The following is a 23,705-nucleotide window of genomic DNA, read 5'->3' on the forward strand; positions in this document are numbered from 1 at the left end:
GCTGTTCATGCTCTGGATCTTCAACTGAAAAACCTAGCACAGCTGGTCACAGCGCTAGAGTCAGCATGGCTTCACGTCCCTGTTGGTACCTTCCAGAACCTCAAAGTCTCTCTTCCTGCAAGTCTCGCACCAGTCCACGCTGCAGAAGGTGCTTATTCATGCTTCTGACAGATGGTCACAGTAATGTGACTGGACAGTGTATGTGTTAGCCTTTTTTCTGTTAAATTTATCTGCTAGTGCTTCTTTCTGCCAATTTTTAATGCTATTTGTTTTATAGTGGCTAGCTCTTTTTGGTAATCAGAAGAGTTTAGAAGACTCTCATTAAGTCTGTTTAGCATGTATCTGACTGCCACTTGTTCGTGATTCTCTGGGTGGTTTTAGGCTGTGTTTATTGTTGTGTCTGTTGTGTAATTTCTGCATACGAGGGCTGTATAAAAAGTAAGCTGACTTTTCAAATTGCACACGTATCATACATTCGATTATCGATCTTTTTTTTGTTATGCTGGTACACATGTCCCAAACATATGTTTACAGTTTCAAGTGTTGACAGATAAAAAGGTCAGACATGTTTTAGTGTGCTCAGAAATTTTCAATCATTATAAAAAATAGAGCAAACAATTTGCTTCAAATTTTGTGTGAAATATTTAATCAAGTGCTCTAAAACACTTGAAATGTTGACAGTGGTATACAGTGAGTCTGCTCCAAGTAACAAAAAATGTTTACAAGTGGTACAAGCTCTTCGAAGATGGCTGAGAAGATGCCATTGATGAACCTCGTTCTGGACACCCTAGCACATCAACAACAGATTATAACGTCGAAGCTGTGAAGAAAATTGTTTTGGAAAATCGTCAAATTATCATAAGAGAAGATGCTGGGGATGTTGGGATATTGGATGGCTCTTGTCACACAATTTTTTTATTTTTTTTATTTTTATGTTTTGGGCAGGAGATATATGTCAACAAAGTTTGCTCCAAATCTTCTCAATTTTGATCAGAAGAATCGTTGCATGAGCATCCTTCAGGAGCTGTCGAATGACGTCAATGACAACCGAGTTGCTCAAAAGGGTCATAATTGGTGACAAAACATGGGTTTACTGTTATTACATCGAAACCAAAGCCTAGTTGTCCCAATGGAAGCATCCCAGAGTGCCAACACCAAAATAAGCATGCCAAGTTCAATCAAATGTCAAAGTTTTGTTCACAGTTTTTTTTTTTTAAAAAATTACTGTGGCAAAAGCATCGTGAATTTTTGTGTCAAGGTCGTGCGGTCAAACAGGAGTATTACTTTGAAGTTTTGCGCCGTTTGCGAGAAGCAATATGCAAAAGACATCGGGAAATGTGGAAAAACAACCCATGGCTTTTGCATCACAACAATGCACCTGTTCATTCATCGTTGCTTGTGAGAGGTTTTTTGGCCAAAAACAACATGACAACCATGTCTCAGCCACCATATTCATCTGATATGGCCCCCTGCGACTTTTTCCTGTTTCCAAAACTGAAGAGACCTGTGAAAGGACAATGACTTTCAAAGATTGGGAAACAAAAACTGCATCGCTGGAAGTACTCAAGACTGTACCAAAAAGTGCTTATGACAAGTGCTTCAAGGATTGGAAGAAGCTTCGGCACAATTGTATTGTATCTGAGGGGGATTACTTTGAAGGGGACAACATGAATATTGATGAATAGTTTTTCATAAAAATATAAAGTCATCTTACTTTTTGAACACACCTCCTATTTGAAAGGTATGGCTGTGATTGTCTTTTCTTAGGATTATATGTAGAAAGCTGAGTGTGTTTTCTTGTTATTCTTCTTCTACTGTAAACTTTATGTTCTTGTGAATGGTATTTATGCCTTTGTGTAGTTGTATTTTGTTTTAAGGTTCATCTAACATGCATATTATGTCATCCATGTTTCTGTATCAATAAATGATGTAGCTTTTCTTTGTTATTAGATCTTCAAATATAATTTCTATATAATTCATGAGAATAATGGCCAGTGTTCCTGAAATAGATGAAACCATGATTAAGTGTTCTTCTTATATATATAGCATTGTTGACTGAATTCAAAATATTTTTGTTGTGTTATCAACTGTCATAATTTTATTGTTTCATCAATATGTCTGAGGTAGCTGGTTGTACGGGCATAAATAATGTGTGTGTGTGTGTGTGTGTGTGGGTGTGTGTGTGTGTGTGTGTGTGTGTGTGTGTGTGTGTGTGTGTGTTATTTGTACAGCATCCTTTACTCCTAAATTATGTACATTCTACTAGCTGAGTGGTATTTCTTATTGTTCTTTTGGGTGAGCTGTGATTGCATTTGTTTTGTTGATAGGTATGTGGGAGCTGTTCTGATATTTACTATCAGGCAGACAGGAATGTATGCCTTATGGAGTTTTGGTTGGCATCTCATGTTGAGTGCCTGAGGATTTTTTTGTACAAGTCTCTGTTTCTCCCTGTATACCCTATGTTTTTGTGTTTTGTGTGTTTTCAACAAGTGTTTTAAAATTGTTTGTTGGTTTCATTTTAACTATTCTATGCTGTTTTTGGTGATAAGTTCTCTCTGGGTTTTTTCTATGTATTCTTTTGTTTCCAGTAATGTCTTTGTCAGTTTTAGTTCTTATAATATTTTCTGCTTGCTTGTGTATCTTTAGATTTTTTTAAGCTTTGATTCATTATAATCATGTTTTAATTTTTTTCCAATCTAGCAACCAAGCCAAATTGTAAATGCCTCTTATTACAGACTGCTGATGATGTTTTATTTCAATAAAACAAAATGCTTTTGATGACAAACATACACATTTTCTTGTACAGTAGAGCGTCGATTATCCGAACATCGGTCAACCGAACGACCGCTTAACCGAACTGTGTACTCGCTAGGACCTGTTACTCTCCCACCATACCGTCCATCATCCCACTCACTCCCAAACCAAGTTTCCCACAGTAGTCACCGCACTGGACCACCGCTGGCGGAACATTGCTTCTAATGGGGCCTTCACAAGACGCTGCTGACCGGCCAAGCCGCCAGTCGCTGTGTTTCAACAATCAGCACACTTCTGTCGGCTTGGCACTGGCAGTAGAAGTAGCGGCAGTATCAAAGCTGTTCACAGCAACAGCTGCTCCAGCTTAGAGTTGAGGTGTGCCACTCCGCGCAATTTGAAGGATTGCGCGCCCCCAAGAAGAGCTTCTCACGGTGCAAACAGTCACCTTCTGTTCTCTGTTACGACCACTTGTGTGCTGCTGCATGAAGAAGTGTACTTGACGATACAAAATGCTTAAACGTAAACGTGTTGTCCTTTCTATGAGGGACAAGTACGAGATTATTAAAAGGTTGGAAGAAGGTGAATCTGCAACCACTTTATCCAATGAGTATAAGGTGGGGAAGTCGACAATTACGATATAAAAAAACAAAAGACGAGCATAGCAAATTTTATAGCTATGCTTGATTCTACTGATGGATCAACAAGCCGTAAAACTATGAAGCTCGCCACTAACACAGATCTAGATGATGCTGTTTAAAAGTGGTTCACATAAAAGAGATTGGAAGGAGAAACTATCTCAGGTCCCATTCTATGTAAGAAGGCAATGCAGTTCAACAAAAAACTCGGAGGGCCTTCGAACTTTAAAGCGAGCACAGGCTGGTTAAAACGCTTCAAGTCAAGACACGGCATTCGTGAGCTTAAAATACAGGGAGAAAAGCTGCCGGCTGATTCTTTCAAAGTCAAAGTAAGGGACGTATTAAGGGAAGAAGATTATGCTCTCGAAAACGTTTACAATGCTGACAAAACTGGACTTAACTGGAAAGCTTTACCGAGAAAAACTCTTGTTTCACATCATGAATTTGCAGCACATGGTCTTAAAACAAGCAAGGACCGTATTACAGCTTTGGCTTGTGCTAATGCTACTGGAAGTCACCGACTGCCTATGTTCGTCACTGGTAAAAGTAGAAAACTGCGTTGTTTCAAGCACGTTAATATTTCAGCCTTGCCTGTTGTGTACACCTCACAAAAGAGTGCCTGGATGGATAGTACAATTTTTATGAAGTGGTTTCTGGATGTTTTCGTACCCTCTGTAAAAGCTCATCAGCTAAAGAATGGGAAGAGGGAGAAAACACTACTTCTCCTTGACAATGCATCAACTCATCCGTCACGTGATATTTTAAATGAAAAAGACGAGTTCATAAAGGTAATATTTCTTCCATCTAACGTAACCTCCTTATTACAGCTCATGGATCAAGGCGTTATTGAGACTTTCAAACGATATTACAGGAAAGAATTGTTGCGTAAGTTATTCTTAGAAAGAGAAGAGGATGGAGAAGAAAGTCTCTTAAGAAATCATAAGAATATTGACTTGAAAGGCGCATCCTACATGATCAGCACAGCATGGAATAGTGTAAAGGAAGAGAATTTGAAGAAAGCCGGGAATAAAATTTTGGACACAAGAAGAAAATTCACAAGGTATGATTGAAAATGACGAACAGAATGATAAGTCCGAAATTCTCGGTCTGCTAAAAGAAATGGATTGCCACGAATGTGATGAAGAAGAAGTTCATGAATGGATGAATATCAATGATGCAGATCCAGGATACAAAATCATGCAGGACAGCGAGATTGTAAACGTCGTCACTGATAAAGATGATGCCGCCAGCATCTCATTAATTTTGTATACTGTGTGTATTGTTCATGCAAAATGCGTATGTAATATGTATATATTTTTGTTTAATAAACTGTGCCACATACTATATATTCCTACTGAAGTTGCCTTTGTATGTTACTTTGTAATACTAAAAGAGATGCCTGTTTTTATGAATAAATTTACTGTACAGTACTTCTTTTTGGCAAATATACATGTACAGTTTGATTATCCGAACAAACCAATTTTCCGAACACCCATGTCCCCCAATTACTTCAGATAATCGACGCTCTACTGTAGTTGCAAAGACAGAATTGAAATACCTTAGATAGTAATTATGACTTGTCATCATTATCATCATCATTTATGGCACATACACAGGCTATTTAGGCCCATGGCAGAAGACAAAAATACACAAATACAAAACACACATAGAACATATGAAATGATTACCACATCAAGTCCACGAATCATGACAAAACAGTTGTAACATCATAGAAATTTATTACATATGTTTGCCGGTTTACGTATGTCTTGGGAATCTTGAGTGCTGGCTGTTGAATCTGCTTCTTCCAGGGTCACTAAGGATCTGTATCTCCACATCGTTCGTGGACAACTTCTTGGGTGTTTACCAGTTGGCTGGTTACAAATACTCTGTTAGGGACAGCGCCCTCTGCTTGTAGAACATGTCATGTCCACTGTAGCCTTCTTCTTCCAATCACTCTCCCAATATTAGCTTTCTTCAACTACTGAAACAGATCCTGATTGTGCTTTTCTTTCCCATCTTGCAGTTTCTGCATTGTACACTGGGCCATAAATTTTCCTTAAAATCTTCCTCTCAAACACACATTCCATTGTCTGTGTACTTGCCCATGTCTCACAACCATACAATACAATCAGTTGCACTAGTGACATGTATAGCAGTATCTTGCTTTCCTGGGATACGACCCATGACTTATATAAGTGGTTTAAACTGTAGTACATCAGATTATTCTTTGTCAAATTTCTCTCTCTATCTCACTTTTATTGACACTGCTGCCCACAGGTACTTGAATTTATCAACTCTTTCAAAATTGTGACCATCTATATTGATGGCACCCATATCATTTTGTCGACAAGAGACTACCATATACTTTGTTTGCTCATCACTGACCAGTAATCCTAGTTTGCTCACGTCTAGCATAAATCAAAAGGTATCTGCTGTCACCTCATTCATAGTTTCACCCACAATCACCACACAATCTGCAAATGTAAGGATTGTATCACTTCCAACCATCTCCACCACCCTATCACAGCCAACTACACATCTCACCTTCTCCAGCACTATGTTGAACAGAACTGGTGAGAGAGGATCACCCTGTCTCAACCCATTCTTAACTGTGAAGGGTGCCAACAACTGATTTGCAAAGTGTACTTGGCAACTTGATCCGGTGTAACAAGCTGCAATCAGCCTAATGTACTTCATTGGTATGCTGAACTCCTGCATGATCTTCCACAGGGCAGTCCGATTAATGCTATCTCATGCCTGCCACAAATCAAGGAATATAAGGTGCAGGTCTTTATCAAATCCATAAAACTTCTCCATCATTTGTCTCAGTATGAAGATGTGGTCGGTGGTTGAATATCCAGGGGTAAATCCACACTGGTATGCGGCCATAGTCCCACCGAGCAATGGTTTTAGTCAACTCAGAATGGTGTACACTTTATATCCTATCTCAAGCAATGAGATCCCTCAATAATTATGCACTTTTGTGACACTGCCTTTTCTAAAAATCGGGCATACCATTGCCTTTTTCCAATCTGCAATGATCTCCTCTGCTGACCGTATTTTGGCCATAAGCTGTCTAAGACCTCCTATTACCATTTCCGCCCCTCCCTCCCCTGTACCAAAATTACTCCACAATGATGCCAGGGCCTCCAGAATGGTTTTTATCTCATCCAGTGTTGGCTCAAGAACTACTTCTTCTTCTGTCCCTTCTAATCTCTCCAGTTCTTTTGTTTCTACCTGATCTTCATGATTCAGTACTTTGTCAAAATATTTTCCAAAGGCATGTGCTTGCTCCACTGAAGGAACCACGCTTTCTTCTTCATCCATTAGGATTAAAGTTTGCGGTCTATAAACACCTCTCACAAATCTTGTCCACTGAAAGAAGGATCAGGTTGCTTTCCTTGACTCCTCAATTTGTCTCAATAACTGTTTACCATATTCTCATTTCTTCTGTTTTATAATTCTGTCTGTTAGTCTTCTTTGCGTATGCTATCTTTGTGTTGTCAGTGGGATTCTTCAGCCACACCTCTCACAAATCTTGTCCACTGAAAGAAGGATCAGGTTGCTTTCCTTGACTCCTCAATTTGTCTCAATAACTGTTTACCATATTCTCATTTCTTCTGTTTTATAATTCTGTCTGTTAGTCTTCTTTGCGTATGCTATCTTTGTGTTGTCAGTGGGATTCTTCAGCCATTCTAATCTTCTTGCTGTCCTATCTTCACCACCTCTTTATACTCATCATCAATCACCATCAAACCATGGCTTTTCCATTGGCTTTGGTTGCTGTCCCAGTTCCTCACTTGCAGTTTGACTGACACCCTCTCTTTGTGACTGCCTTTTCTCTTCAACTCCACCTGCGATCCTGGACAATAGGCGAGTCATAACTTTTTCTTGATACCACTATCTCACTTGTACATTTGCAAGCATGTCTTTGGCATGACAAGCCACTACCTCATTTCTCTTTCACGATTTGGTGGATAATTTCAGTCACAGCTTCAGAATCACTAGAAGATGGTCAGAATTCTTATCAGCCCTGCAAAATGTCCTTACTTCTTCAACACACCCACAGTGATTCCAATCCACCAAAATGTGATCAGTCTGGTTTTTAGTCTGGCAAACATGTGATTTTATGTATCGTCTTGCGAGGGAAATACATACTCCCAGTGGTCATTCTTCTCTTGGCAGCAAAATTATTCAGTCAAGCACCACTTTCATTGCTTTCCTCATGTCGACTATCTAGGTTGACAATCGTCCAATTTTCCTCCTGCTTCCCAATTTGTGCACTAAAGTCTTCCAAGATCAGGTGGGCTGTATGTTCCGGTAATCTATCTATGACTTTCTCCAACTCTGCATAAAAGTTGTTTTTTGCCTCATCATCTGTGTCCTCTGATGGTGAATGGTAATTGACGAACAAATTTTTTATGGAGATGCATTTAACACTATTGTACATAAGCGATAACATTTCGACATCCACTTGGTTAACACCTGTACATACTTTGTCATGGACAGCTAAACCAACTCCTGAGGTCCATTCTGGGTGTGACTCATTGCTGTTAAAGAGGGTGTACTGATTACTGATCTTCATGATCCCTTGGGGAATTCTTGGAGGACTGTCACGATACATTTGTAGTTACTGAGCATCTCTTCCAATTATTTAATGCCTCCTGTTCGACACGCAAGTCGCCGAAGTGGCATCACCTGAAAAGACTTGCACCACGCAACCGGTCTACCCAACAGGAGGCCCTACCCACATGACATTTCCATTACCATTTCTCCTGTCATGAAGGACCTGATGTTTCATGTCCCAATTCAAAAACCATTTTGCAGTCCCTTAATCAAGCCTTTGTCAACAACAATATTATCCATTTGGTATTCCTTTTTGTCACTTTCTTTGATAGCATTATTTAAAGCTAGTAGGTTATCAGCCTTCTGAGCTCAATGACTGTAATGAAAATTAAATAGAGGTAGGTGGAACATGTAACCAGGCAAGTTGACGAACCAAGGAAATTTTTGCTGGGTTTTAAAAGGCAAGAACTGTATCAAGAATGATGAATTGAAAGATAGACAGACAGCATTAGAAAACATGCAGGAGCAATGTGGGTAAGTAAAGTTAAATACTGTACTCCACTGATATTTCTGAGCAGGCCTTTCTCCAGCAGCACGTTGTACGCCTGAGGATGATTATAATTTTAAAATTGGTTTGTATCAAATACTATGAAATGACAGGTGATTGTATTAGTATCACCAAATAAGCATACTGAAATAAAGCATTCTCATTTAACATTTATCAAGAGCATCAACATTATAATGATCATTGAGATTTTACTCTATTTACTATGTGTTTATAATCAGAATAGCCATAAACCCAATCTTTCCTACAAATTTTAAGTTCCACAATGCACCTGAAATGCTACCCACAAACAACTACTCAAATATTCAGTCATATTGCAAGAACCAGCTATTTCACTGAAGTACTAAGTACAGATCAGTTGATAGAACATGTCCCGAGGCATCAAGGAATCTTCAGTTTGGTAATGGAGGGAGTGTGCAAGACAAAAATGGTTGAAGGTGACTAAGGATTGACTACAGTAAGCAGGTTCAAATGCATGTATGTTGCACTAGTTACACAGAAATGAAGAGGGTTTAGTACGGACTAATGCAGAGAGCTGCGTCAAACCAGTCTCCAGACCAAAGACCACAACACTATTACTACTTGAATGTCTCTGAAAGCTACTATAACTCTTAGAGGTGAAAATGTTACACACACAGTATTTCAAAACAATGTTAGTTTAATGTTATTCAGTTACCTGCATCTGAGATAAAATTTTTAACCCTTCACATGATAACATTAGGTATCAAAATTTCATTACCTGCTGAGTATGAAATCTCACAGTCACTTGTGCAAATACATTTTCCTTTGAGATGATGTCTGTACAACGAGCATGAACAACTCTTGGTGCTTCTAATGATTTAACAAATTTCCAGTGTATTGTTTTATCTTCTGAATTATGCTTAATTTGCTGAAAAGAGAAAACGATGAGAACAAACCATATGTACATAGAGAGTGTTTGGAGTATACGTACAGATATTGTCATCATTGGTACTTTAATATGTACCCATTTCAGTGTGTTAATTGTTTTTTCTCTGTGTCTAACAGACACATAATTTACTACCTGATGTTTTCTGCTCAGTCGTAATTGCACCGTTAAGTGAACTACACCTGTCAATATAGAGAATCCATTTGCATCCACATTTCAATACCTCACCTATTGCCTGGGGAAAACAAACATTAAGGCTTGCTAGTGCCTTGTGTACTTGGAGATACTAACCAACCTAAAGACATACTACTCATAATAGCTATAATTATTAATCTGCAAATGAAGTAAATATTGATGTAATGTTGTTCAGTGCACTGTCATCAGTCACCAATAAAAATATCTGCATTTATACTTAATAATACCCGGTATAATGATGTCCATCTAAGTCAGCAAAATCAGAACTGCATTCCACATAAATTATTTTCTATTGTTTGCTTCTTTTGATCTTAAACAAGTTTCCACACAAATCTTCCTTCCTCCTATACCTGCATTACACTGCAAAAGCCACTACACAGTTCACTGCAAGGAATATATCGTAGCTACCAGTATTAGTTATTCCCTGTCCTAAGCCATCTGCGTACTAAGAGAGTAAAAAATTACTGTCTATATGCCTCTTTATGTGGCCTAATCGCCCTTACATTATTCTCATGATCCCTATGTGAAATATATGATGGTGGCAGCAAGTTGGCTGCAGTCTCTCTTGAATAAAAGTTCTCTAAATTTATCCAACAGGGTTTGATGAAAACTATGCCATCTTTCTTTCAAGGATTCCCACTAATATTTCTACTACACTTTCATGCAGACTATCCCATCCTGCAATATTTCTCTGAATTCATTTGATATCTGTTGTCAGGCTGTAAATGTGAAACAATATTTTAAAATTGGTCTGACTACTGTCTTGTAAGAAATTTTGTTTACAGATGCACTGCTCTTACCCAGATCCCTTACAGTAGACCTGTTTTCCACTTGCCTTCCCTAATAACAATTTTATATGATCGTATTAATTCATATCAGCTCTTAGTATTATCCTTACTTCTTCTACTTTCTTTGCACAGTGAGGGACTTTGGCTTTAACAGTGACTTAATGAAAGGAGACTTATACATATTCAAACTGCAACAATGGTGTTAAGACTGGTGTCACTCCCATGCACTGTTCGCCAAACCATTTCTCTCTGAAATCATTACTAATGAAGTACTACTACTTTTTTATTGCAGTCTGCAGCTTAAATTCCTTGCTTTACTGTTAAAATAATTTAATTGGATAGATAAAAAAACTATTCACCAAGTGCCAACACATAAAACAGTGTTGTAATTACGCAAGCCTTTGGAGCTAGTGGCTCCTCCTTCAGGCAGATTCAGTCTTTCCTTTCAAAGAAACCTTATGGCATCTGCCTGGAGCGATTTAGGGAAATCACTGAAAACCTAAATCAGGATGGCTGAACTGTCGTCCTCCCGGATGCAAGTCCAGTGTGCTTGCTATCCACTGTGCCACGAATGGTGTCTTGTAACACTTTAAGCCTGCAATGCGAGATGTTTGCTTAAGTCTAGCTCCAAAGTATTACCAGGCAAAGAGCATGAGAATTATGTATCTAGTAAGTGAAATGTTATTCAGGTTTTTATGGCCCCAGGTTTATTATTATTTACATTTTATAACATTCATTTGACAACTCTAGCCAACTTTATACAAAGAAGTTTTCAGTTTCCCGTCAGCCCAGTACTTCTTCATTCTCTCGGATCTCATCCTTCTTTCTTCATCAGAAATCACCCTTCCTATTGTCTGTTTGTTGATTCTCATTTGCAGTCTGGTTTGTTTATCTGTCAGTTTCCTGATTTTGTCAATTTTGTTTCCTAGGTCTTCCAACTTAATCTGCAGCTCATTCATATCTTCCTTGATTTCTGTAATCCACTTAATGTTGCACTTACTATTCCACAATTTTTTATTATTCTCCTGATGATCCTGTTCTCTGGTGTTCTTATCAGATGTCCGAAAAATGAAATCCGTTTCTTCCTGATTGTACTCATTACTGGTTCTATTTCCTTGTAGATTGTTTCATTTGTAGCTACTCTCCAGTGTCCATCTTTCTGGTACGATTTGTTGATGCACATTCTGATGATTCTTCTCTCTATTTTGAGTATTTTGTCTATTTGTGCAGTGTTAGTCGTTTTGAAGATGGTTTCACTTGCGTATGTTATTTCGGGTTGAGTGGCTGTTTTGTAGTGTTTTAATTTTGTTGCTATTGACAGGCTCTTTTCATTGTAGGTGTTCTTGGTGATATATTGTGCTCTGGTCAACTTGTTTATTCTGTTATGCTATGTTGGCTTTGCATTGAGGTTGTATGTTATAATTTCTCACAGATATTTAAATGTATCTACAATTTTTATTTCTTGGTTTCCTATGGCAATTTTGTTTATGAGTGGTGGGTGGGTCAGTTAAAATGATGACTGTTTTTTCAAAGGATATTCCAAGACCAATTTTATGTCTATTTCCTGTAGTGAGTTAACTTGTTGTTTGGTTTCCTGAATACAGTTGGACAAGAGAGCAAGGTCGTCAGCAAATCCTAGACAGTTTAAACTTATTTCTTGATGCAATAATTTACCAACAGCCATGTGTATTGTAGAAATTTATTTTATGAACTTCTTATGTGCTACCCCTTTCGGCATTACATTGATGCCATCTTCAGGCCCCTGTACAATGAGTAGAACAAATATACTATTATAAAAATTATATAGAATGTACGTTAAATTGACAGGTATCTATGTTAACTTTGTAAGTGGCTCAAAAGGACATATTGTATATCATTAAAACTATATGTAACATTACAGCAAATATGCTTCTGCCTATGTCACACTGTTGTTAATAGTTTCCACTGTTTTACTCAAATATAGCAATGAACATATGTAAACACTATTATTCATAAATCCTTACCACACAGTTGTAATAGGTCATGCAACACAACAATCAAATGCACTGCATACAATCATATGTCCAGTAGAAGAATTTTTTTTTTACATAATTAACTAATATAAAAAATAATAAAATAAATTAAAGTACAAGAAAATGGGACATAACCATGTCAGAATTCATAAGTTACATATGTGTAGCCTAGGTTGTATTATATATGGTATGACAAATAGCTGCCGCAATACAAATGATAAAAAGCACAAAAGAGTTTGTCTTAAAACCCAATTGCATTCACAAATTAAACCATTGCAATAGTACTATAAAAATCATCAAACACCTGGTCACTGTAGGCACTTCATTAGAACCCCTATGTAAGCCCACCCCGCACTGTGCTGAGTGGATTAATGCAACGACAGAAGTGCCTCATATAGTCATAGTTACGAAGAAGATTCTCGATCTCTGTATATTAAAAAATGTCTATCTCCCTACATATAAGTTCTATACAATTATGTAGGATTATACCAAGTGGAATCAAATGAATAAAAAGGAAAGGAAGAAAAAGAAAAAATATAGGAGGCCACCTATAAGTCCAAACATAAACCTCAAAATGAAATGTATACCATCCCTAAGACTAAGGGTACCACCTAAAACCATGTCAAATCATTCTCAAGGTTGCATTAAGGCCAGGTGTAGTAACGAATGAGATGACTATCAGGATCTTAAGTACATCATCCAGTGTCATCGTATTCTGTCTAATGACCTTAATGAGTCGGAAACTATCTGCATGGGTCAAAATGTCACGGTACCTAAAAACTGGTCAAAATATTTGACTAGCTAAAATCAAACAATAATGAATTTATACTCATCAGCTAAGTGTCTAGAAAATGCAAAGCTACATCAAGTATAAAATTGGTTAAGTGGCAACTCAAGAGTGCAACAACAGGAGAACAGTACAGTAATCCAAAGGGGTACGAAAGTGATGTTGGACACATTTGCAAGTTATGGTGGTGGACAACTTCCACAGGAGGGGAAAAATTGTACTGTTGACCCATATGTGCATTATATTGGCAAATATCAAAATAGCATCTAAGTATAGTACACAAAATTCCAAAGTATTATACTAAAGTCCCCATAATCATCAGTATTCAAGTATTATAAGTATGTAATTTGAAGATGTATGGCATCATTGACCTAACAATATCTATAAGAGTATAAGTAATTTTGCTGGTACATCACTGATGACCTGGGTTGTTGTTTTGGGGAAGGAGACCAGACAGCGAGGTCATCGGTCTCATTGGATTAGGGAAGGAAGTCGGCCAAGCCCTTTGAAAAGAACCATCCCGGCATTTGCCTGGAGCGATTTAGGGAAATCACGGAAAACCTAAATCAGGATGGCCGGACGCGGGATTGAACCGTCGTCCTCCCGAATGCGAGTCCAGTGTTTAACCACTGCTGATGACCTGGACCAACAAGTTAAAATATAAGTCACTGCCTATTTATGCATACCGATATCATTAAATCTTGATAGGGTAACACCTATAACGTACCAGCTAACCACATACTGTGGTAAACGCCCTCTTATAAGTAAATTGTAGTAAGGTTATACTAACAACTAACAGGAAAATGTTATCAGAAGTAAGTCTAAAACATCATCTCTAACGTTACCATATAGGTGTAAAAACTTACTGGCCTCAAATGCATCAGAGGCCAAGTAATTCAATGGGGATGCAGTGGTTCAATTAAGTTCAAATAATACAGATCTGATGCAAGCCAAGCACAAACACTCAACATATACAAGTCAAAACTGAAAACATAAAATACGTGAACTTCAGATAACAACCCCCTAACTTAGGTGTCGGTGGCTATCTACACCTTTGTCTAAACTACTAAATACTGTCCATGTCACTTATATCTACATCAGGCGTTGCCATGATATTAAAAGTTAATACGCAAATTTACTAGGATTCATATAGGAAGAGGTTGACAGACGAAATGCAAATATCGCGTGAGCCTACTGCCCAATATGCCACAGTGGTGTCAGAAGTAATTGAACACAGTAAACATTATGAAAAAGTTGTAAGAAGAATCACCGCCTAAAAATTTTTTTTTGTATCGGGTGAGATATTTATACACCAGAATCTAACTCTCACGCCACTTATAACCTCTCAAGCACCTTCTCTAATACATTACTACAATATTACGACACATAATCAAAGAAGATTGTAATTAGGGTGGTATAGAGTAAAATATATCACTCACGACATGTCATAGTTGTAAAATCGCTATACACGGAAGGAGCCATATAACTGGATCCATGAATCAAATCTAAAATACAAAACAATGGGGTAAATGATAGAGTTTCAAGAAGACATCAACACACTACGTTTTATGCTTGACATACCGTTATGCAACAGCTCTTGGTGGCCAGGTGACACAGACTGAGGCGGTTTGCAAACATCAATGTGTGGTCAAAGATGAAACCATCTGGAGTCAAAGGTTATAGGAAGCGTTGCTGGTAAGAATTGATAACATATCCAGGGACTATTAATGTTCTTGGTATCAGAGTAATAGGTCGTAATAGTTTCATCTATCTTTTTCGAGTAAAACAGTGAAAACTATTAACAACAGTGTGACATAGGCAGAAGCATATTTGCCCTAATGTTATATATAGTTTTAATGATACCTGTCAATGGTTAACTTACATTCTATATTTTTATAATAGTACATTTGTTATACACACTGTACAGGGGCCTGAAGATGGCATCAATGTAATGCCAAAACTGGTAGCACATACGGAGTTCATAAGATAAATTTCTACAATAAATACAGCTGTTGGTAAATTATTGCATCAAGAAATACATGCCAGTCATTGTCCCATGGTCCATAATGGATCAACGAAGAGTTTAAACTTGTGTTGTCTTTGGGTCTTCCAATTTGGACGTTCTTTGGGTTAGTCTTGTACCATTCCCTCACTATGTATTCTAAAGCACAGTTGAACAGCAGGGGTGCCAAGCATCACCTTGTCTTAAACCTGTTTTTATAACGAATGACTCAGACAGTTCCCCCCTGAACTTGACTTTTGATACAGTGTTGGTTAAGGTGAGTTCTATCAATTTCATTAATTTGTACGGAGCCCGAAATTTCTTAAGATTTTGAACATTGGAGGTCTACGGATACAGTCATATGCTTTTTTAAAGTCCACGAAGGTTATTACAAGAGGTTTATTTCGTTTCTTGTAATATGCTATGGCTAATTTTAAAGTGATGATCTGTTCTGCACAGCCTCTCCAAGGTCTGAAGCCTCCTTGCTATTCACCTAATTCTTCCTCTAGTTGCTCTTTGAACCTCCTATATAGGACTCTGGAGAAAAACTTGTATGTGCAGTCTAAGAGAGAGATACCTCTGTAATTATCTGGGTTGCTTTTATCTCCTTTTTCGTGGAGTGGGTGGACTGTGGCTGTGGTTCAATGTTCGGGAAACTTTTCTGTTATCCAGATTTTTGTTAGAGCTATGTGTAAGGATGTTTGAACTGTATCATTGGCATATTTCCACATTTCTGCAAAAACTTGGTCTTCTCCACATGCCTTATAATTTTTCATCTCTCTGAGTGCTTTCCACCTCTTGGAATGTTGGAGGATTTATGAAATCAGGTGGAGTCTTGATAGGTGTGTCTCTATTAATTGCTAAAAGCTCCTGGGGTTCTTCACAATTCAATAGTTAACTAAATGTTTTTGCCATGATTTCGACATTTTCCATGTCATTATGTGCCATTTTTCCATCTTCACTTTTCAGCATTAACGTGGGAGGGGCAAATTTTTGTAACTGTCTTCCAAACATTTTGTAAAAGTCTCTGGAATTGGTTTTGTGGTTATTTTCTTCTACTGAGTCAATTAGATCTTTCTGTGATTGTCTCTTGGTTTGCCTGATAATTTGTGTGAACTTTTTCCTGATATTTTTGAGATTGGTTGCATTTTCTTCTGTTTTGTGTGTTTGAAATTCGAACCATGCACGATGTCTTTCTTCATGAATTTTGTCACATTCTGAGTTCCACCAGACATGTCTTTTATGTGGGTTCAACGGGGATAAATTTTCTGCTTGTTGCCTGAGAATTTGAACTCATGTTTAATAAAACAAAATGCACTCTATTATCATGAGTCAACACTGAAAACATTAATGACATGAAATTGTATGATCTCTAGAGTTCTTACACAAACACTGCACATAAATAATTTGAGACTTTCGGAAAGCTATCAATGTTGTCAGTCTTCTTTTTGGTGAAATGTTACCTTCACCCTTATTTACATTCCACCAAGAACTTTCCATATGTGCACACATTGCACTAATAAGGTTTTGTTCATTAATAACAACTCCATAGAGCTATTGGCATTAAGAAATGGTTGTGCAGCTTAGCATTTTAACAGCAATAAAATTCTGTCCTACCCTATGGTGTACTATCTACAGGTGCTTGTTGTCCCACAGTAAAACAGTTAAAACCAGCCAAAATTTTTATGTCTTTCATTTTGTCAAAATTCCACAGTTTTAACCAGCAACTTCCCCTAAAATGAAACTGCAACTCTTTGGTAGTGTATTTACTTGTGTTGACCCATCTGATAGATAAAAAGTGTGTGTCATATCAGATCTCAAACCTGGATCCATGTTCACATCCATGCCCAGCATACAGTTTTAATCTGTCACATGAGGCATACAACTTTCTTTCACTTCATATTTTCGAAGTTTCAAATCATATTATGACGTTTATTATTACAGCCTTTTTTTAAGTTTGTCCTTTCACACTAGTGGCACATTTTTCCTCTTCAAATATTTACTCCTTTCTTCTTTCTTGCTCTCTTTTTTGCTACCTGCGGACTACTGTCAAAATTTATTATTTGCATTTTACTTTCTTTTAAACTTCACTGATCATCTTATGCAATTGGTGTAGATCACATCAGCAAACTTTTAATTGAAAGAGATACATGACCAGTTAAAGTAAGATTATAAATTATCTGGAAACATAAATTTCAGATAGGCAAAATAAATATAATTAGATGTATCTACTAGATACTCTGCTATTTCACTCTAGAGTGAAATTCTAGGCAAAATGAATAATGAGATTCAAAAATTCAACCTCTGTGTGTTCCATAAGTTTCTAGATAAACAGAAAAAAACAAGATTTCAAATGAGTCTATTTAGCACAAAAAAAGAAAAATGAAAAAAAGAACAAGTTTTCTATTGTACTCACTGGATAGGCACGTTCAGTAACAAACTGTTGTAACTTCACAAAATCCTTGCTGTATAGACAGAAAATAAAACAACTTTAGTGTATTGTTACATATTGGGGTCTTGTGTTTTAAAACTATGATATAATACTGTCTGCACATTTTTACCTTGCCATGCAGTTGTGAGCATTTATGTAAATTTCTTGTGCAGCATCTGTGAAGACCTGAGTGTTGAACTCTTCTTCAAAGGAGCGGATCTTACGAATGGCCATCATTGACTTGCTTTTCTTTTCAACCATTTCAAATTTCTGCTTTGCTCCCTAAAACACAACACCCAGAAGCTGAAAAGCTGTAATGTTTTGGGTACCAACCTGTACGCTGTGTCAACAGATATACGTGTCATTAAAATTTCCTGGAGTTATATACTTCAAATCAAATAATGTGTTCTATCACAATGGTGTGCACATAAGAAGGCAGGTAGTGGGACGATGTGTACTGGTGAGGAGCAGTGTACCCTGCTATGCTCCAGCCAACACTGTCATTCTGCTGCGTCTACCTGTACTGTGCACTTCACTTCAAAGTGTGTACTGTTCACTTAGTGTCTTTTATGTTAATATATGTACGGTGAGGGCATTTTGTCAGCCACTTTTGAATTCTTTTATGGGTGGCATAAAGCAAGCACACCAAATATTTCATTAAGAAGTGACAGTGATATTTTTCTGAACATGTACACTCATCTAGGAAGAGTCAGAAGCAGCAACAGTGGCCCAGTGTCGCACTTACTTCAGTGCTGCCATTTACCAGGGTAGGTGACAGCAGGGGTATGGGGTATGTGGGATGAGGGGAGGCGGAGAGCGCACTGCCCATGCCGCAATGTATTCTCCATCCCTCTCTGCGCAGAACCCATCATTCAGCTGCCTTCTTAGTTGCACACAACTACAACAATATGCAATGTAGTTAAAAGAAAATTATAGATCTTTTGTTGTTTACAGCCCCCCCCCCCCCCGCTCTCTCTCTCTCTCTCTCTCTCTCTCTCTCTCTTCCTCCCTTTCCCCCTGTCCCTCCAAATTACTCTTCTGCAACATATCTATCCACATTTTTACCTGGATTCTGCAAATCACCATGAAGTGCATGGTATAGGGTACTTACAACGGCAACATTTATCTCAATAAATTTGTGCCGGGGGGTGGGGGTGGGGGGGGGGGGGGGAGGATGGAGGAATAATTGTTTAACAGCCTCTGGATCACTTTAATTAGGTCCACTCTTAACTTTGAGATCCCTACGAGACCGATATGTATTGTGTAGTAATATATTCAAAGCTTTGTAAGTAAGCTTTCATGGTGTACTCTGCATCATCTTAATGTATCTGCCAATTCAGTTTTATCAGCATCTTCGTGATGCTCTGCCATGGATAAAACGAACCTGCGACTGTTCATTCATGCTGTCCTTCTTTGTATATGTTCAATATCCCCTGTCAGATCTATTTCTTACAGGTCTCACACACTTAAGCAGTAATCTACTATTTAATGCACAAGTGTTTTGTAAGCAATTGCCACTATATACTGATTTAATCCCCCCCCCCCCCCCCCCATGAACCATGGACCTTGCCGTTGGCGGGGTGGCTTGCGTGCCTCAACGATACAGATAGCAGTAGCGTAGGTGCAACCACAATGGAGGGGTATCTGTTGAGAGGCCAGACAAACGTGTAGTTCCTGAAGAGGGGCAGCAGCCTTTTCAGTAGTTGCAGGGGCAACAGTCTGGATGATTGACTGATCTGGCCTTGTAACACTAACCAAAATGGCCTTGCTGTTCTCGTACTGCGAACGACTGAAAGCAAGGGGAAACTACAACCGTAATTTTTCCCAAGGGCATGCAGCTTTACTGTATGATTAAATGATGATGGCGTCCTCTTGGGTAAAATATTCCGGAGGAAAAATAGTCCCCCTTTTGGACCTCCGGGAGGGGACTACTCAAGAGGACATTGTTATCAGGAGAAAGAAAACTGGCGTTCTATGGATCGGAGCGTGGAATGTCAGATCCCTTAATCGGGCAGGTAGGTTAGAAAATTTAAAAAGGGAAATGGATAGGTTAAAGTTAGATATAGTGGGAATTAGTGAAGTTCGGTGGCAGGAGGAACAAGACTACTGGTCAGGTGAATACAGGGTTATAAATACAAAATCAAATAGGGGTAATGCAGGAGTAGGTTTAATAATGAGTAAAAAAAACAGGTGTACGGGTAAGCTACTACAAACAGCATAGTGAACGCATTATTGTGGCCAGGATAGACATGAAGCCCATGCCTACTACAGTAGTACAAGTTTATATGCCAACTAGCTCTGCAGATGATGAAGAAATTGACGAAATGTATGATGAGATAAAAGAAATTATACAGGTAGTGAAGGGAGACAAAAATTTAATAGTCATGGGTGACTGGAATTCGTCAGTAGGAAAAGGGAGAGAAGGAAACATAGTAGGTTAATATGGATTGGGGCTAAGAAATGAAAGAGGAAGCCGCCTGGTAGAATTTTGCACAGAGCATAACTTAATCATAGCTAATACTTGGTTTAAGAATCATGAAAGAAGGTTGTATACATGGAAGAACCCTGGAGATACTAAAAGGTATCAGATAGATTATATAATGGTAAGACAGAGATTTAGGAACCAGGTTTTAAATTGTAAGACATTTCCAGGGGCAGATGTGAACTCTGACCACAATCTATTGGTTATGAACTGTAGATTAAAACTGAAGAAACTGCAAAAAGGTGAGAATTTAAGGAGATGGGACCTGGATAAACTGAAAGAACCAGAGATTGTACAGAGTTTCAGGGAGAGCATAAGGGAACAACTGACAGGAATGGGGGAAAGAAATACAGTAGAAGAAGAACGGGTAGCTTTGAGGGATGAAATAGTGAAGGCAGCAGAGGATCAGATAGGTAAAAAGACGAGGGCTAGTAGAAACCCTTGGGTAACAGAAGAAATATTGAATTTAATTGATGAAAGGAGAAAATATAAAAATGCAGTAACTGAAGCAGGCAAAAAGGAATACAAACGTCTCAAAAATGATATCGACAGGAAGTGCTAAATGGCTAAGCAAGGATGGCCAGAGGACAAATGTAAGGATGTAGAGGCTTATCTCACTAGGGGTAAGACAGATACTGCCTACAAGAAAATTAAAGAGACCTTTGGAGAAAGGAGAACCACTTGCATGAATATCAAGAGCTTTGATGGAAACCCAGTTCTAAGCAAAGAAGGGAAAGCAGAAAGGTGGAAGGAGTATATAGAGGGCCTATACAAGGGCGATGTACTTGAGGACAATATTATGGAAATGGAAGAGGATGGAGATGAAGATCAAATGGGAGATATGATATTGCGTGAAGAGTTTGACAGAGCACTGAAAGACCTGAGTCGAAACAAGGCCCCGGGAGTAGAGAACATTCCATTAGAACTTCTGACAACCTTGGGAGAGCCGGTCCTGACAAAATTCTACCATCTGGTGAGCAAGATGTATGAGACAGGCGAAATACCCTCAGACTTAAAGAAGAATATAATAATTCCAATCCCGAAGAAAGCAGGCGTTGACAGATGTGAAAATTACCGAACGATCAGTTTAATAAGTCACAGCTGCAAAATACTAACGCGAATTCTTTACAGACGAATGGAAAAACTGATAGAAGCCGACTTCGGGGAAGATCAGTTTGGATTCCGTAGAAATGTTGGAACATGTGAGGCAATACTGACCCTACAACTTATCTTAGAAGAAAGATTAAGGAAAGGCAAACCTACGTTTCTAGCATTTGTAGACTTAGATAAAGCTTTTGACAATGTTGATTGGAATACACTCTTTCAAATTCTGAAGGTGGCAGGGGTAAAATACAGAGAGCGAAAGGCTATTTACAATTTGTACAGAAACCAGATGGCAGTTATAAGAGTCGAGGGACATGAAAGGGAAGCAGTGGTTGGGAAGGGAGTGAGACAGGGTTATAGCCTATCCCCGATGTTATTCGATCTGTATATCGAGCAAGCAATAAAGGAAACAAAAGAAAAGTTCAGAGTAGGTATTAAAATCCATGGAGAAGAAATAAAAACTTTGAGGTTCGCCGATGACATTGTAATTCTGTCAGAGACAGCAAAGGACTTGGAAGAGCAGTTGAACAGAATGGACAGTGTCTTGAAACGAGGATATAAGATCAACATCAACAAAAGCAAAACGAGGATAATGGAATGTAATCGAATTAAGTCGGGTTATGCTGAGGGAATTAGATTAGGAAATGACACACTTAAAGTAGTAAAGGAGTTTTGCTATTTGGGGAGCAAAATAACTGATGATGGTCGAAGTAGAGAGGATATAAAATGTAGACTGGCAATGGCAAGGAAAGTGTTTCTTAAGAAGAGAAATTTGTTAACATCGAGTATTGATTTAAGCGTCAGGAAGTCGTTTCTCAAAGTATTTGTATGGAGTGTAGCGATGTATGGAAGTGAAACGTGGACAATAAATAGCTTAGACAAGAAGAGATTAGAAGCTTTCGAAATAAGGTGCTACAGAAGAATGCTGAAGATTAGATGGGTAGATCACATAACTAATGAGGAGGTATTGAATAGAATTGGGGAGAAGAGGAGCTTGTGGCACAACTTGACTAGAAGAAGGGATCGGTTGGTAGGACATGTTCTGAGACATCGATGGATCACCAATTTAGTATTGGAGGGCAGCGTGGAGGGTAAAAATCATAGAGGGAGACCAAGAGATGAATACACTAAGCAGATTCAGAAGGATGTAGGTTGCAGTAGGTACTGGGAGATGAAGAAGCTTGCACAGGATGGAGTAGCATGGAGAGCTGCATCAAACCAGTCTCAGGACTGAAGACCACAACAAACGATTGATTTAATTTCTCTAGCATTCTACTAATAGACTACAGTCTGCAACATGTTTTATATACAACCGAACTTACGTGATTGTTAAACTTCATATTCATACTAATTATTACACCGAGGCATTTGTGAGAGTTGAATGATTCCAACTGTGATTCGTTGATACAGTAGTCACAGGATATTATGTTCTTTCCTATTGCAAAATGCATAATTTTCCACTTATCAGCACTTTAAGAACTGCTCATCTTTATACCACTTTGAAGTATTATAAACACATGACTGAATATTTGTGCAGTTTTTTTCAGATAGTGCTTAATTACAGTTAACTGTGTCATTCAAAAAAATGTTCGAATGTGTGTGAAATCTTATGGGACTTAACTGCTAAGGTCATCAGTCCCTAAGCTTATACACTACTTACAAACACATACACCCATGCCCGAGGGAGGACTCAAACCTTCGCCGGGACCAGCCGCACAGTCCATGACTGCAGCGCCTTAGACTGCTCGGCTAATCCCGCGCGGCTGCATCATTCAAAAGATATTCGAGGTTAATATTGTCTACAAGGTCTTTAATACACAGCATGAACAGCAAGGGTTCAAGCACACTTCCCTGCAGCACTCCTGAACTTATTACTTGTTTTATGTATTTATTTATCATATTCTGTGGGCATACATGGATCAATGCTACCTGGTCACTGAAGAAGTGTTTTTTTTTTTTTTTTTTTGGTTCTACTGAAGGCCTACTGGAAATGAAATCTGCTGCATAGTGCACACCTTGCTGTACAATTCTTAAGGAAATATTGTCCAAGTGTGTGTCATCTTTCCATCTAGTGTTCACTGATTGGATGTTGCAGTTCTATCTGAATGAGTCAATGTTCTCTACAACAAATTCCATTACGGAATACACCTGAACAACGACCTACATGAAGTTTGCGAATTGACACCACAGATCACTCTGACCATCCTTTTCTGGGCTAAGAATATTCTTGGCGAGTGCACAGCACTGCCACAAAGTAGAATGCTATACAAGATAATAGAGTGAAAGCAATCAAAGTACACAAGCCTTCATGTTTCAATGTTCAAGACAGTGGAGATCATTCATAGTGTAGATAGCAGCATCCAATTTCTGCACACGATCTTGAACATGATACTTCCAAAAATGCCTTCCATATATTCTCAGTCCTAGTAATTTAAAGTGGTTGACTTCTTCAAATTTTTGACCATCTTGAGACA

General features: G+C 38.3%; 1 protein-coding gene across 1 annotated transcript in view; it reads right to left on the bottom strand.

Moving 5' to 3' along the window:
- Window positions 1-23,705, bottom strand: part of LOC124784692 (probable 39S ribosomal protein L45, mitochondrial) — a 99,732-nt gene that overhangs the window by 8,185 nt on the left and 67,842 nt on the right. Inside the window, exons 5-7 of the mRNA XM_047254124.1 lie at window positions 17,776-17,927; window positions 17,631-17,679; window positions 9,263-9,412 (exon numbers count right to left, since the gene is read on the bottom strand). Coding sequence (XP_047110080.1) covers window positions 9,263-9,412; window positions 17,631-17,679; window positions 17,776-17,927 — 351 coding nt within the window. The remainder of the gene's footprint in view (window positions 1-9,262; window positions 9,413-17,630; window positions 17,680-17,775; window positions 17,928-23,705) is intronic.

The sequence above is a fragment of the Schistocerca piceifrons genome, chromosome 1 (genome assembly GCF_021461385.2).
Source record: "Schistocerca piceifrons isolate TAMUIC-IGC-003096 chromosome 1, iqSchPice1.1, whole genome shotgun sequence".
Classification (NCBI taxonomy): domain Eukaryota; kingdom Metazoa; phylum Arthropoda; class Insecta; order Orthoptera; family Acrididae; genus Schistocerca; species Schistocerca piceifrons.